This window comes from Urocitellus parryii, chromosome 13, assembly GCF_045843805.1.
Source record: "Urocitellus parryii isolate mUroPar1 chromosome 13, mUroPar1.hap1, whole genome shotgun sequence".
Classification (NCBI taxonomy): domain Eukaryota; kingdom Metazoa; phylum Chordata; class Mammalia; order Rodentia; family Sciuridae; genus Urocitellus; species Urocitellus parryii.
The window spans coordinates 51,521,861-51,538,301 of record NC_135543.1 but is presented as its reverse complement, the minus strand read 5'-3'; the positions used below and the strand labels follow the sequence as shown (position 1 = coordinate 51,538,301).

General features: G+C 34.8%; 2 protein-coding genes across 2 annotated transcripts in view; one reads left to right on the top strand and one right to left on the bottom strand.

Moving 5' to 3' along the window:
* Ndc80 (NDC80 kinetochore complex component) overlaps window positions 1-4,255 on the bottom strand; it is a 39,003-nt gene extending 34,748 nt beyond the window's left edge. The window contains exons 1-4 of the mRNA XM_026394540.2: window positions 4,198-4,255; window positions 2,866-2,975; window positions 1,627-1,704; window positions 25-148 (exon numbers count right to left, since the gene is read on the bottom strand). Of these exons, the coding sequence (XP_026250325.2) occupies window positions 25-148; window positions 1,627-1,704; window positions 2,866-2,966 (303 nt within the window). The 5' untranslated portion in view covers window positions 2,967-2,975; window positions 4,198-4,255. The remainder of the gene's footprint in view (window positions 1-24; window positions 149-1,626; window positions 1,705-2,865; window positions 2,976-4,197) is intronic.
* Window positions 4,256-4,530: 275 nt separating this feature from the next.
* Mettl4 (methyltransferase 4, N6-adenosine) overlaps window positions 4,531-16,441 on the top strand; it is a 30,054-nt gene continuing 18,143 nt past the window's right edge. Inside the window, exons 1-7 of the mRNA XM_026394536.2 lie at window positions 4,531-4,847; window positions 5,163-5,251; window positions 5,896-6,691; window positions 8,400-8,462; window positions 9,456-9,825; window positions 12,645-12,714; window positions 15,994-16,168. Of these exons, the coding sequence (XP_026250321.1) occupies window positions 6,296-6,691; window positions 8,400-8,462; window positions 9,456-9,825; window positions 12,645-12,714; window positions 15,994-16,168 (1,074 nt within the window). The 5' untranslated portion in view covers window positions 4,531-4,847; window positions 5,163-5,251; window positions 5,896-6,295. The remainder of the gene's footprint in view (window positions 4,848-5,162; window positions 5,252-5,895; window positions 6,692-8,399; window positions 8,463-9,455; window positions 9,826-12,644; window positions 12,715-15,993; window positions 16,169-16,441) is intronic.

The window sequence follows — 16,441 nt, the reverse complement described above, 5'->3', positions numbered from 1 at the left end:
ATTATTATTTGAATTATAAAATACCTCACAGAGTTGTCGAATACACTGCTGAATGAATGCTTTGTCATTAAGTGGTCTTGGATCCTTGACTTTTTCAGAACTGGAAAATATGCCAATTTGACTATTCCGGGATCCATGTCCACTAGTTCTGGAAACACAGTTTTAAAAGTCAAAGATATTTCTTTCTGTGGTCAAGTCTAAGTTGTTGCTGTTGTTATTATTATTATTATTTTTAACATTGGCACCAAGCATTAAAGTTTAATTTTTTTAATCCTTATTTACTTAAACAGAATTCTATTATTTAAAGTAGAGAGAGCTGGGCGTGATGGTGCATGCCTGTAATCTCAGCGGCTCAGGAGGCTGTGGCAAGAGGATCATGAGTTCAAAGCTAGCCTTAGTAAAAGTGAGGTACTAAGAAATTTGGTAAGACTCTGTCTCTAAATAAAATACAATAGGGCTGGGGATGTGGCTCAGTGGTTGAATGCCCCGGGTTCAATTCCCAGTACTAAATAAATAAATAAGTAAGCAAATAAATAAAGAGAATGTAAAATATGAAGTTATAACAGTTAAAAGAAAATTTAGATATAAAATAAGGCAGGGATAAAAATATACTAATACTTTTCATTAACAACACATACACTCTCCTCTAATGTGTACTGAGTCCACTAGATCTTCTGCACCAACTATTCTACACGTTTATTCAATAACCCAAGTCCTTGTGCTTTTATTTACCCCTCCATAATTGCTCCCTGCAACTCATCATTTCTCACTATTTCTTGTGGGAAATCTGCCTTTGGAGATTAAGAGTTAACACAGAAAAGCACTTAATATCTGGGCTTTAGAAATGCTCAACAAATGTTAGATCTTATAAATATTACCATCTCCTTCAATCAATCCTCAAAACTGCCTTGTGAGGATACACTGTTTTTGTCTCCAGCCATCATGTCTGGCCAGACCTTTTTATTTTGAGAGAGGGTCTTGCTAAGTTATTGAGGTTGGCCTAGAACTTGTGATCTATGATCTACCTCAGCTGGGTGCTGGGATTACAGGCATGTACCACTGTGCCTGGCTCATTTTATCCATGAGTGTATAGTGAAGTTTTCCAGAGGCTGGCTATAAGATGCATAATATTCTAATAGACTGCAGAAGCAGATATGAGAATCTACCTATCTTCTGTAAAGCCACATATTAAAAGGGATTTGCAAAACTGGAAAACAATGTCACTCTTCTCTCTGAAATAGTTTTGTTTTTTGAAACACGTTTTTTAACATTAAAAACACATTATTTATTTTACTATGTAATAGTCTTATTGCTATTTTAAATTGAATTAATATATATATTTTAAAATCTTCGCAGTGTTAATTTTTAAATGGCTAATATAGATAGATAAAGCCCATACAACAAATGCTCCTTGGAGTTCTCATTAAGAGTATGAAAAAGATGAGACTCAAATGTGGGATTAGTTCCTCATTTTATAATCTATGATTCTATAGTATTTGAGTGCTAGGTATAGAACTTCCAATTATTCACATGTAACAATAAAATAGTGGTCTGAATGGGTTAATTTATCTCTTATTACCATCTAAAGCAGATATAACCTAAAAATTTAATCATTTAAAACATTACCTTTTACCAAATATAGAGACTTTTCTTTCAGATGCAGGTTTATTTATACTCAACTTTCCAAAGGCTGGTTTTTCTTTGCTTTAAGAAAAACAGAAAACAACACTTTAAAATAAATACAAGAAATAATCAGCTCAAGAAACTTTTGGAAATATGTTGGAATAAATACCTCCTCCCTATTACCTATAAAATTATTCAAAATCATGAAAAATTTTAGCAGTAACCACAGCTGTTATGATAGGGATGGGCTAAAAGTATAAATTATAGTACTAAAATATTAAGAAGCAGAACAAAAATCTTATCTACATTATGATTTTATCTTAAAATATGTACATTTACAGATAACAACCTTACAGAAAAAGGCAAAATGTACAAATAGATATATTCAATCACAGGATGATAGTTACTTTTGAGACTTTTTTCTTTTAAAGCTCACTGTTAGAATGTAGTTGCGCTTCGTATACAATATTTGAATTACAGACAAAAAACATTGATGATGGTAACCTTTTTTAAAAAATATTTATTTATTTTTTTTAGTTTTCAGAGGGTACAACATCTTTGTATGCGGTGCTGAGGATCGAACCCGGGCCACACGCATGCCAGGCGAGCGTGCTACTCCCCAGCCCAATGGTAACCTTTTCACACCTAATACAATTCAATACCTAAAATCTTTTGGTGTAATGTACAACAAAATATTCTGTTAAAGTATTCAGAAGGAAAATAAATATTTCACATTTCTAAAAGTACAGAAACTCACAGTACGTTAAACCTAAATAATTTAAGAACAGCCCGCAAGTAACTTGTACCTAAGTATTAGAGAAGAATTGATACAGCTCTACAGTGGCTTATAGTGTTCTTCTGTCAACTGCAAGAACATCAATTATAGAGGAAAAAAATACAGTTTATATAGCAAGTTCATTTGGGCACTGTTTTCCCTGTGAGTCTTTAAAAAAGTGTTGTTCTGTAGGTTGCTATTACGTTTTAGCTTATCATCAGAGCAAATAACATTGGATTTGGGAATTTAAGAAACACCGGTATCAGGCCTAGTGCCTAGTATTGTTGATCCCAAATATTGATACAATATCCCAATATTGTATCACTGGGAACAGATAGGATTCACTAACACATTACACAGACTACATCTTTATATTAACCATTTTATAATTTCTTTGCCTAAGACAAAAAAAAAACAAAACAAAAACACAAAAAACACAGATTAGGACCACAGATGGCAGCACTTACGTTTGAGGAGTGTGAAGGCCTTGTTTATTCATGTCCTGAGATCTTAACTCTTGCATAGAGAGGCGGCCGGCACCACCGGTGGAAAATGAACTGCGCTTCATGCTTATGAACTACATTCATGAATTCAGTATTAGAAAAATGTTCCAGATTTAGAACAAAAGTAGACTAGGCAATAACTAATATCTTTATCCTCAAATATAAAAGCAACTAGGTTCATCTTCAAGATAATCTTTCCCCTTCTTGTTCCTGTACACCGAGGTCTGCAAAGAATACCTATTTAAATTCATTTTAAAATATTCTACACACAATTTACTAACTGCCCTACCATGCACAAGGGAGTGTGTCAGGTAACATAGGAAATACAAAGAATAATATCTGATCCCTGCCCTCACAAGAATATCCATGGTAGCAAAATTCCTGAAAATTAACCTTGACCACTCATTGTTGTTGGCAAGTCAGAGGCTGTCTACTAAGAACCACCTCAATTTCCCTTCTTCCCCTCAAAACGTTTCCTTACTTTTGTTTCAAAGAATGGAGTTATTGTGTTTTCTTTTCCCAAAGTCAATATTTCCTGCTTTATGCTTATATCGTTTCACAGTTTATAATCAATCACTGTCCTTCTGATTCCTATGTTCCCTTCAAAAAGGATAAGTCATCTATCCACAACATGGTCTATAAGCTGCTTCCATTTTCAAAACACATTAGCATCTCATTGTTTTTACATCTACTTAAAAGATTTTCCCCTTAGATATTCAGGATTGACAATATTGTATCCTATCAGAATTTTGCAGCATTAGATACTACCTACTTAGCCTTCTCAGATCCTGCCCTGGCATCCAGGAAATTGTACATTCGTGGTCATCCTATTACTTTTCTGGGCCCATATTCCTCTTTTATACTGATTACACTCTTTCTTTCTTGATTTTGGCTACTTACTTCTTCTCCTTCCACGTACACTTGTTCTATCTATTCCATTTTCCGGCTCTTCTCTATGTCTACTCCAAATCTCCACTTAAAATGTACTCTCAAGATTTAAGATTAAGACTTGGAGACTTCCTCCTTACACAGCCACTAAGATGCTACAATACCCACAACAACAACTCTCTCTTGTCCTTCTCTTCCCACCCTCTTCTCTCGCTCCAGTCTCTATTCTCTACAGAGTCCCCTAGTTTCTTCCCTCCTTCCCGGAAAAATCGTTGCTAGTTTAAATTTATTGGACTGAGATTCGGCCCTAGGCCTCTCGCGGCAGCACTTAAACAGATTGCACCTTTCTATCACTTTCTCCCTCCAGAATAGTTTTGCACTAACAAAGAACTGAATGTTATTAGTTACCTTTCTTCCAGTTTCCTGACAAGGCTCAGCGGACGAATGGACGAATCTCTGTATTTTGTGTAATTACTCTTCGCTACATACTAAGAAGCCGCCAAAACAAGAGCTTCTGCCTCCGACCGCCCAGACGGTTTGAATTTTAAAAATCTCCGCCGGGGTTGACGTCATCACGCTTACGTAACGCGTAACGCAATTCGTAGGCGCCGCTCTTGGTCGCGGGAACTCTACGTGCTGATGGCGCCTCTTCGCCTCGCGGGCACTCTGAAGCTTCCTCTACCAGGTCTGGATTGACCTTCAAAGTTAGCTCTAAAGACCCAAGGTCCAGTGCCACCAAGGAATAGGCTGAGTGCTCTGGGGCGCCGTGGAAATGTTTTCCGTACAGCAACATGGCGGCTTCCATTAAGTCTTAGAAATTTTTTTTTTTCTCTTTTCCCCTGAAGGATGTGGCTTTCATGACCGCTATTTAGATGCGCGGTGTCTCCATGACAGTCTGGGAAGGCGGCGGGCACTTTTCTGAAAAATGAATGGTGAAGCAGGACGTAGTGGCTGCCGAATGTGGGTGCACTCGGCTCCAGGGATCGTACTGGTGTGGCTGCCTCCAGGATTCTGGCTGGAGATTTGACTGCTCGCCACCGTCTCGCGGTCCTCTAGTGGTGGGTGGCCTGTTAGAAGAAGGAAGAATCCTGGGGGCGGGGGGTGACCGGTTGAGGCGGGTGGATGTGAATCAGAGATGTAGCAGAAGGGCGACAAAAAATACCGTGGATTACCTTGCTAAAATAAGACATCCTCGTTTCCCTGAGTTTAAACCCAAAGATTGGTATTGCCCAATAACTGGAAAGTGGTGGGAAATCTCCGAGCGAAAGTTTGGATAGCCGGGTCTTGTAGTAACTGTATCGTTAACTAACAGGTAATTTTGGGGCATATAGCCTGTTTTGTCCGAGTTTCAGTTTTCTCATCTAAATTTCTAGATCTTACTACCAACGATCTCCTTCCTCACACATGGTGTCTATCAAGGGGGAACCAAGGATCGAAAGGATCCCTATCGCCAATACTATCAGTTAGTATTTATGTAAGCTGTATGTCAGGCTTTGTGCACAGCATTTCATATAGATTATCTCATTTAATTATATAAGCTGAGACATTATAAAAATGCTAACATTGAGGCTCTGTGAGATCAAGTAATTCCCTTTGTTAGAAATTTGAATCTAAATGCTATTGTTGGCTGTACTGTTAACTGCTTATTTCTTATTCCGTGCCCTTTTAAGTTCTCTATTACATTTGATTTATAAAGTTATACCCAGAACTATAAACTCTCTCTTAAAAAAAAAAAAAAAAAAAAGGAAGTTCTGTAAAACCTAGTTACTGGAGGGGAGGGGCTCAGGCTGATAACAAATCTGACCTTCAGCCTTGCAGTTTTGCTAGGATTTAGTGCTTTTTATGTGCTGTTAAAATTGCATTTGTTTTGACTAGATCAATCTTTTAACCCTATTACTCCATTGATACAGTAGTTAAATAGGGCAATGATACTGGGAGAATGGGCTGATTTACTGTGGCAAATGTAGTTTGAACAAAATGGGCTGACCTACTAACAACTCTTTGAAATTCTGTGACCCTCCTCAAGTAGTTATCTCATTAAAAAAGAATGTATTTACTTAGGTAACTAGTATTCTTTCATTTAACAGTGTACTTTCATCTTTTAAGGAATTCAGTGACTTCCTTACATGTGGACATTTTGGCTAGATTCAAGGACCAAGCAAGAAAATTGTGTAAGGCACAGGAAGAAGGAAGATCAAATTGGAATTCCAGATAACATCAAGTTAAAACCTCTTTGGCCAAGCTGGCTGAAAAATTTGAATGATCAGCTCTGAAATTAAAAGATTTTATTAAACCATTGCATTTTTTTCTTAAGAGCTGCTATATGTTTTAACATATCATGAATGCTTAAATCGTTTTTTACGTACGTGTTCAGTTTGTATACTTGCATATCAGGTCTGTGTATATGAAGTTTATATTTATTGAAGTATAGGATATTTAAGAAGTTGATCTTCAAAGTTTTGTTTTACTTTTAATTACTAATTTCCAAACTTTTTAAAAGAAAAGAATGTCTGTGGTACACCAGTTGTTACCTGGGTGGTTATTGGATCATCTTTCTTTCATTAACAAGATAAATTATCAACTTTACCAGCATCCTAAGCCTTGTTGCAATAAAAATGAGTCTGCTTCTTCAGTTCACTTGGATTGTCTTCAAAAGGATTCTGCATCTTCTTTTGGAGCCTCGGCTACACTTATTGCTCCTGACTCTATCACTAAGCCAGAAAATGAGGATTCAAGAAATTGTGAACTTCCCCCCAAAAAATATGTTTTTAGATCTGAACTATTTAATGTCACCAAACCTTATATAACTCCAGCTGTTCACAATAAATGTCAACAAAGTAATGAAAAAGAAGATCTATTGAATGGTGTTAAAAAGGAAATCTCCAGTTCTATTATTGGAAAGGTAGAGTTTTGAGAAATATTTATTTTTCTACAGAAAACCCCAATTTTTTATTTTAGTATCTCAAATACCTGTGATTTATTAGATATAAGGAAGAATCAATAAAGCATAAACAAGGATTTAGCATATCCTAATTTTTAACTTTCCTAACATTCTACCATTCTAGAAGACCAAATTGCACATTTCAAAAGTAAGCAAAATTGGCTTGAAAGTGAGTGTTCTATACATGAATGCTCTATAAACGGTAAGCTATGGGAATACATTCATTACTCACCCAACAAATGTTTGAGCTTTTTCTATGTGCTATTGTATATAGTGTGGTAAAACAAGAAAAACAGTCCATGCCTTCTTGTACCTTATAATTTCCTGGAAAAGAATGAAATAGGAAAGCATGATGAAAATTAGAATAAGGGAAGTAATAAATATAATTTATTACATTATTATAGGTACCTGAAGTAGAATTTTTGTTATTATGATTTTTTAAAAACATTCTCTTTCCTTTCAACAAATTTATATTGATCGTCTGTGTCAGACACAGAAAAGGAAATATATAGTATTGTCAGATCTCAGTACAATAGGAATGCAATATATCTACTTTTACTAATTCAGACAAATGAACATTTATGAAGTACTTTGCAGTTTAGAGTAAAGACATTACTTTGTAATTTTTAGTCTTTTATGTGGGGCATGTTCCTCATTTACTATGGAAGATATAGATGAACATATGTAATGAACGTTATCAAGACCAGAAATAATGTATGCTGAAGCAAATTATATAATATGTACATATTATATAATTATGTGAAAATATGTTTTATATATTAAAATATATAATAATATAAAAGCAAATTTTATAAAACGTTTAATATATAAACTTTTTAAAGTCCATTTATTTATTCAGGTAACAAACATTTGTTTGCCTTCAGGAGTTTGGCACCATGTAAGCACTAGGGTTTTAGCAGTAAAAGTAGACTTGCTCTGTGTTGCATGATCTTACGTGTTCTTTTCTACGGAGTGTTAGATATACAATGGTGTAAATATATCTGATTTGTACCTAACTCTCTGATTAATCATAAAGAACTATTAAAAGTTCAGTGGAGAGTAGGGCTTCCTACAGTAACCAGCTACTTGGGATGCTAAGATGGGAGAATCACTTGACCCTAGGAGTTTGAGACCAGCTTGATCAACATTGTGAGACCTTATCTCAAAAAGAAAAAAGTACAGTGAAACAGTATAATTTCTTTTGATGACAGTACACGGATAGTGCCTCTCAGAAATGAAGACAGTTGAGAATAATTATTATGTATTATGTATCATATGTATTAACTGATAGATTATACTGATAATTATTCATGCTGAATCATACTTCTGTTTCATGGTTGCTGGAATTATGCTCTTATCATGTGGAACTAGGTCTTATTAATGGCAGATAAGACTGCTGTGACATTTTACACACACATACACACACCCCACCCCCCACCCCGTTGTTTTTTTTTTTTTTTAAACTTTGGGGAAGCTTACCTCCTTAGTTTGTACCCCTTTGCATTGATTTTGACCTCAATAGAAATTATTTCCTCTTAAAGACTAAGATATAAAAATATACAATATAGAGCGTGATAGAGAAAAGATATTTCTCTTTAAATAAAAAATATTTTAAAATATCAATATTGTAATAGATAGCAAATAACTTTGTAATTTATCTGCTTTTCAGAAGCGTAAAAGATGTGTTGTTTTCAATCAAGGTGAATTGGATGCTATGGAATACCATACAAAGGTAGGTATAAAATGTTCATTGATTACATGGGAAGATTAATATGAAGTAATATAAAATAAATGGGTTACATAAAGAAGGATGTTCTTAAAATTTTTTTTGATCAGAGTTTGAAGTAAATAGTGTCTTATTATTACTTTTTTAGTGTAAAATGGTTTAAATCAGTTTTTATTGATACTTCATATGCTTCTATTACTTTAACCATGTAAACTTATGTAGACTTGTGCTATTTTAGAAATTATAAAGGCATAGGAAAAAAATATACTGATGTAGTAGCAGAAGAAAGCATGAGTAATGTGAAGGGTATATTTCTCGAATTTAAACAATGCTGGGCTGGGGTTGTGGCTCAGTGGTAGAGCACTTGCCTAGCATGTGTGAGGAACTAGATTCGATCCTCTTTACCACATAAAAATAAATAAATAAAATAAAGATATTGTGTTCATTGCAACTAAAAAAATATTTTAAAAAGTGCATAAATATTTTATACTTGACTGTGGAGTGCCTTTAACTGAAATTGAAAAACGGGCTGAAATTCAGCTTGGGAGGGATCATAATTCCAGTTTTGTACATGTTGAATTAATGTTGATGGTAGGACACTGTATTTTTCTCTTTTTGATTGTGAAAGAATATATCAAAAATAAAATTTACAAGTTCAGATCTCCAAAGCACAGTGGGCATTTCATTGTTTAGAAAATTATTTTAGGGCTGGGTTGAGCTGGTGGGTGGTAGAACATTTTTGGCATGCTTGTGTTTGATCTCTAGCACCACACAAACAAAAAATAATAACATTGGGCTGGGGATGTGGCTCAAGTGGTAGCACACTCGCCCGGCATGCGTGCTGCCCGGTTTCAATCCTCAGCACCACATACAAACAAAGATGTTGTGTCCGCCGATAACTAAAAAAAAAAAAAAATACTAAAATTCTCTCTCTCTCTCTTAAAAAATAATAATAATGTCAGTGTCCTTTTAATGTAATTTAAACAAATTCTCTTACAGATCAGAGAGCTGATTTTGGATGGATCTTTAAAATTAATCCAAGAAGGTCTCAAAAGTGGTTTTCTGTATCCACTATTTGAAAATCAGGACAAGTGTAATGAACCCATTACTTTACCACTTGATACCTGCAATTTGTCAGGATTATGTGAAATGGCAAAGCATTTACCTTCTATGAATGAAATGGAACTTCAGACATTACAATTGAGAGAAGATGATATGACTGTTACAGAGCAGGATTTATTTTCACGGGTTGTTGAAAATAACTCTAATTTTACAAAAATGATTACTTTAATGGGACAGAAATACCTCTTGCCACCGAAGTGCAGTTTTCTTTTATCTGACATTTCTTGTATACAGCCACTTCTGAACTGTAAGTAATTATTGTGTTTATTATTAGAAAAAGATAATTTTTCTGTGACCTCAGAAGTTAAAAGCTATCTGAATTTTGAACAAGGGCCTACATTATGATGACAGGGTAAACACCTTTCCCAGTATAATTTTTCTTTGAAATTGAATTTACACCAGATGTGGTGGCATGCCTGTAATCCCATCTACTTGGAAGACTGAGGCAGGATGATTCCAAGTTCAAGGCTAGGCTCAGCAATTTAGCGAGATTCTATTCCAAAATAAAAAACAAAAAATTCTGGGGGTGAGGCTCAGTGGTAGATTGCCCCTGAGTTCTATTCCTAGTATCACAAAGTCAATTTTAATGTGCTGATTTTTGCTTTTTCTTTTAAATTTATATTCTTATTATGACCAAAGGGTCAGAAACTATCCCTAAGAGAGCAAATATAATTAGTTTTCAGTACTTAGGAATCCAGAATACAGTTGTATTTAATTATATTACTTTCTTTAACATTTCTTCACAGCTAAATAGAAATGCTTCAGTTATGAATATTCCCAGATCATTCCTAGTCTTTTAGGCTAAGCTAATGTTCAAGTGTATATCTAAAATTTATTGAGACATTTTCCTGTACAAAGCTAAAAAATTTAAATATGGAATTCCATAGTCACAGAGACATGTATTTGAATAGATTCTGAATTTTAGCTGAGTCATTGGGCTATTCACCTCATAAAGCTGAGCCTTAATTTCCTAATCTATAAATTGGGTATAGTACTTACTTGTGAGGGTCATTTTGAGTATTAAATGAAATAATCTGTATCATATTCTTAGTTCAGTGTTTTTAGTAAGTTGTAACTTTTAATTGGATAAAGGTGGTACATAAGAGGTATATTGATTAAATTGAATTTAAACATGTGTTTATTGTTATGTTGATGTTTTATAGCAAGATTTTAAGTTATCAAGCAACTTCAACATAGTTTATTAATGGAAAGTTTCTTTTAATTGCTCTCTGGCCATCTTACTTGAAAGTGGTTATCTATTAGCAGTGTCATAAATTCTTTAAGAGTAAATGACAAGTTAACAAATTAATGAGAAAATCATGCTACTTTGAACATTTTTTCCCATTCTTTTTTAGTCTTTGTTACTCTAATATTTATTGTAAATGTACCCTTTTATTACTTATGAGATTTTAGGTTTACAAAAATATAAAAGGGGGAAAAGAGAGCGTTCCTCTTTACGGTAAAATTACAATTAATTAATGTGGATTGAATGTTGGAACTAGAAATTTCTATTTGACAAATACCATAATAATAATTGGATGTCAAGAGAATGGGTGAAAAGATGAAGCACAGGATGTTTTCATGATCTTAAAGTATGTCCCCACAAGATACTTGTCTATTACAAGGGAAAAACTGGAGAAGTCTGGCAATAATACTTTAATCCAGTTATGTAAAGTAATGTTGGTAAGCCATTTTCGCATCCTATAACACATATTTTTCTGATAAGGTGCTGAGGCATTACTTTGATGGTACTCTTGCCGAATATAAATAACCTAAATTTAATTATGAGGAAATACCAAACCCAAATTGAGGGACATTCTATAAAATTCTATAAAATAACTGGCCTCTATCCTTTAAAAATTTCAAAGTCATAAAAGACTTAAGAAAGAGTTTTGCTGGATTGGAGGATATTTAGGAGACATGGTAATTAAATTTTGATTTTGGACAAGGAATAAAGAAATTAGTAGATAAATGGGAAAATTTTATTATGGTCAGTATATCAAATATAAGACTGAAATTTCAAAATAAAAAATTAAAAAATGTAAAGTAAAAAAAAAGTCACCTTAATTTGAAAGGAACATATTCATGTGGTTGCTAAGATTTATGGGGAATTTACAAATTATTAGCATCCAGCTTAGTGAGCTGTAGTCATCTGTAGGTAGTGTCTGTAAAAAGCGGAAGTGAGCTAGGTGTGGTGTTGGGTGCCTATAATACCAGCAACTTTGGAGGCTGAAGTAAGAGGATCCTAAGTTCAAGGTCAGTCTGAGCAACTTAGTGAGAACCTTGTTTCAAAAATAAGTAAGTATGGGCTGAAGTTGTGGCTCAGCTTTAGAGCCCTTGCCTAGTATGTGCAAGGCCCTGGGTTTGATGCTCAGCACCACATAAAAATAAATAAAATAGGGGCTGGGGATGTGGCTCAAGCGGTAGCGCGCTCGCCTGGCATGTGTGCGGCCCGGGTTCGATCCTCAGCACCACGTACAAACAAAGGTGTTGTGTCTGCCGAAAACTAAAAAATAAATATTAAAAAATAAATAAATAAATAAAAATAAATAAAATAAAGGTATTGTGTCCAACTACAATTAAAAAAGAAATGTTTAAAAAAATAAGTAAAGGGCTGGGGATGTGGCTCAAGTGGTAGCGCGCTCGCCTGGCGTGCCTGTAGCCTGGGTTTGATCCTCAGCACCACATACAAATAAAGATATTGTGTCCGCCGAGAACTAAAAAATAAATATTAAAAAAAAATAAGTAAAAAAGGGAGGTATAGCTCAGTGGTATAGCACCCATGGGTTTAATCCCCAGTACTGCAAAAACAAAATAGTAGTGGGAGAAATTATATTAAAATCTGAGATCCTAAATTATAAGGGGAATACTAATTTTTAAAGATAAATTAGTATATTTGAATAAATGCTATAAACCTTTTTTTGCATTCCGTCATATTTGTGTTATTAATGAAAGTACATTGTTAGTTTTTATTTTTTTGAATATGCTTAATTATGTCTTCTTTCACTGAGCTGCATCTTTAAAGTAGTCATATACAGAGGGTTCTGAAATTGTCTTTGATTTCAGGTAGGAAAACATTCGATGTAATTGTGATAGATCCACCATGGCAGAATAAATCAGTTAAAAGAAGTAATAGGTAAGTGGAAATGAATTATCTACTAGATATGCTTCCTAAAAACTATAGTCCTGGGGTGGAGTTGTGGCTCAGTGGTAGAGCACTCACCTAGCATAAGTGAGGCCCTGGGTTTGATCCTCAGCATCACATAAAATAAATAAACAAATAAAGGTATTGTGACCAACTATAACTAAAAAATAAATATTAAAAAAAAAACTATATGGGCTGGATTGAGGCTTAGCGGTAGATCGCTCGCCCCTCGAATGTGTGAGACCCTGGGTTCTATCCTCAGCACCACATAAAAATAAATGAACAAAATAAAGATATTGTGTCCATGTATAACTAAAAAAAATATTAAAAAACTATAGTCCTTTTTACATTCTAATTTAATATACTATAAACATTATGATTCAGGTTACCTGTAACAACTAAAATGCTTTAAGTAATTTTTAAGTTTTAATTCCTTAATTAGATGATTCTCTTGAACTGCACTGGAATGTTAAGAGTAATGTATTTTGCTGGGTATGGTGGTGCATACCTGAAATCCCAGTCACTCAGAGACTGAGGGAGGAGGATAGTAAGGTCAAGACCAGCCTCAGCAATTTAGCAAGATCCTAAACAACTTAGTGAGACCCTATTTCAAAATAAAAAATAAAAAGGGTTGGGGATGTGGCTCAGTGGCAAAATGCCCCTGGATTCAATCCCTGGTACCAAGAGACAAAACAAACAAACAAAAAATATATATAATTTTTACTTGTTATAAGACTACTGCCTAAACCATTTCAGGATTATTTCTATAACCCTGGGCAGTATTGTCAGAGGACAAAAACTTTGCCTTCTTTTGCATCTGATTCTAAAATTTAGAAAGATGTGCATACTATTTCCAATTTTCTTCAATAACCTGCTATGAATGAATTTTTCTTATTGATTCTTATATTTGTTTATATTTTTAATTTAATTTATGATGCATTTTTAGTTTTTGTTTCTCTTGTGATGGTAAGTTCAGTTAGTTACTAAGACAAGCTTTCCTTTTAGTAGTGTTTTAAAAACCTTTAAGAATTTTTCCCTTTAGTTCTAGTGAATGTATTCACTTGTGTTTCCTCCTACTCTTCAGTTTTCTTGATTAAACAATTCCTAGTTTGACTTAAATTTTATCTGAAATTTCTTATTCTCCATAGTTATCTGCCCTTCCTTATGCTTTTTGTTTATGAACTGTGTGAACAGGATATTTTTCTTTTAAAGGTGCTAGACAAAGGGCTGGAGTTGTGGCTCAGCGCTAGAGCGCTTGCCTTAGCCCTGGGTTCGATCCTCAGCACCACATAAAAATAAATAAATAAAATAAAGGTATTGTGTCCATCTACAACTAAAAAAAAAAAAAAAAAAAGATGCAAGACAAAGAATTTTTGTGACTTTTTATTTTAGAACTATTGATCGATTATTCCTGACATTGTATAGTTGCCTTGCATTAGAGCTAGATTCCAATGTTCATTGCATTTGCAGTTGGGAGGCCAGTTAGCTTTTTTTCAGAGCAGAAAAAGCAGTAGAAACCTTATTGGAGCTGACTGAGGAGTAAAAGGAGGAAGAGTGGAAAGACTAAGTGAAAATCAGTTTTTAGCTTAAACAGAAGGAGATTAAATTAAGGGAATTTCTTTTTTCTTTACTCCATCCTTCCTTTCCCACTTCCCCCCTTCTTTTTCCTTTGCTTTTCTTCCTCTCTTTGGCTTCCCTCTTCTCTCTGCTTTCTTCTTTTTAAATTGAATAATATAAGCATATTTATAGATTAGTAGTAAAGAACTAGTAGAGAGATTGAAATACAGAAGGAAGGGATATCTGGCCTGACAAGATACTAAAATATGGGAATAAGTGAACCCATCTGGAGGGATAAACTTTCATAAGTCAAGTCATTCTATAGAAATAGATAAATAAAGGCATAAAAAGGAAGGGAGAGAGGATTGGGCAGTTGAAGGAACCTAAAGATTTTTATTTTTATTGTTATATGAATTAGCTTCATCTGCCAAGAGTAAGTTTTGACAAATCTGAAAAGTGTTGGGGGTCTGGAGTACTTGATGAAGGATAATTAGTAAAATTACGAATAGTTTTGAGAAACTGAGAATTTTAGTGACCCAGTTTCTATATTTGTCTTTATATGATTTTCCCTGTATGAGAAAATTGAATTACAAGATAGTATAGAGTTAAGATAGAAGGTTTGCAGGAACTGTGAGGTTGAAGGGTAGAGTGGGTGGGGATGGGAGTTGAGGTTACTAGAGAAAAGGTAATGAAGTGATTGGTAGTCTATGGAAGATGAAGTATGGCCAGGAAGAAACTGAACGGGGAGGAATAGGGCACTGGATTCTTTGATTAAGGTCCAAGAATAGATAAATGATAGGAGGCAAGAGATTAATGTGATTGGTTTCAGAGATGAAGCAAGTGTCATGGTAAAGTCCAGGTTATTGCATCACAGTAGACTACTGAAGTAGGGTGAATACAATTCTGTTTGTTTAGATAAAGTATAGTTGAGGCATGTACATGATATGGGCTATGCTCTGAAATTGTCTAGGATAATGTCTTGGTGAGGCAGAAGGATCTCAGAGCTTAAATCATCACTGAATATGGAGAGTGAGGATGAAATGGATTCAGTAAGGAGCATTAGTGTAGCAGAGCTGGATAGCATGTGTCTCAAAGAGAAGGACATTTTATGCTAAGATGGGTGTGATAGGGGCTAGAGGTAGCCATGAATTAGGATACTGATTTTTCCCCTCCTGTTGCATGTGTTGGATGTTGCAGAAGGGGGCATATTCACTTGATTGGGTATCATACAGCTAGTAGTGTTCTGTCAATACAAACTAGACTTTCTACTTTTAATGGCAGTAGGTTCCAAGACAATGGATTACTTTTAAAATGAAAGTCTGAGGGCTTCACAGAGCTCAGTGGAATTGATTGGAAAGGAAGAAAGAAACAGGATGATCGATTGGGGGTTGAAAATGTAGTGGAAAGGAGCTGAGGTTGTGTGAGAAGATAGGTGACTTGAGGGGTCAGCATTTTGTGCAGGGCTTTTGGGTTATATTATGTGACTGGAAATGATTAAAAAACAATACAGTCTGGCAATTTTGTCAAAGAAAAATGAAGTCAGTTTTTACTTTTGGGTAATAATATGCCCACCAGGTGGCACTCTGGCTTCATATTTAGCTACACAAATAAATAGCTAGAATAGGCTTGTAATGGGGCCAATGTTATCTAAGTCTTTCCCTGCTCTTCTTTTTTGCTGTGAATTTTGGTCATATTTTTTCTGTGTATTTTTAGGTACAGTTATTTATCGCCACTGCAAATAAAGCAAATACCTATTCCGAAACTGGCTGCTCCAAATTGTCTTGTTGTTACTTGGGTGACCAACAGACAGAAGCATCTACGTTTTATTAAGGAAGAACTTTATCCTTCTTGGTCTGTGGAGATAATTGCTGAATGGCATTGGGTAAAAGTAAGTTCAGAAGTTAATTTATTTATTAATATAGTGTGATGTATAGGTCACATAAAAATAATACGTACTTTTTAATGCTTAACATCTCACTGTTGTGCTCCTTCAACAGGATCTAATGAGAACTTATGCTTTGCAACTTGAAAACACCTACATCTGTGTTGAGAGCCACAGCCAAAGGGGCCCCAGCAAACTTCCAGCTGCCGGCTGATGATTGGCTCACAGTGGCCCCAGCAACATCTAGCTGATTGGCTCCTCTGCGGTGATGTTCATTGG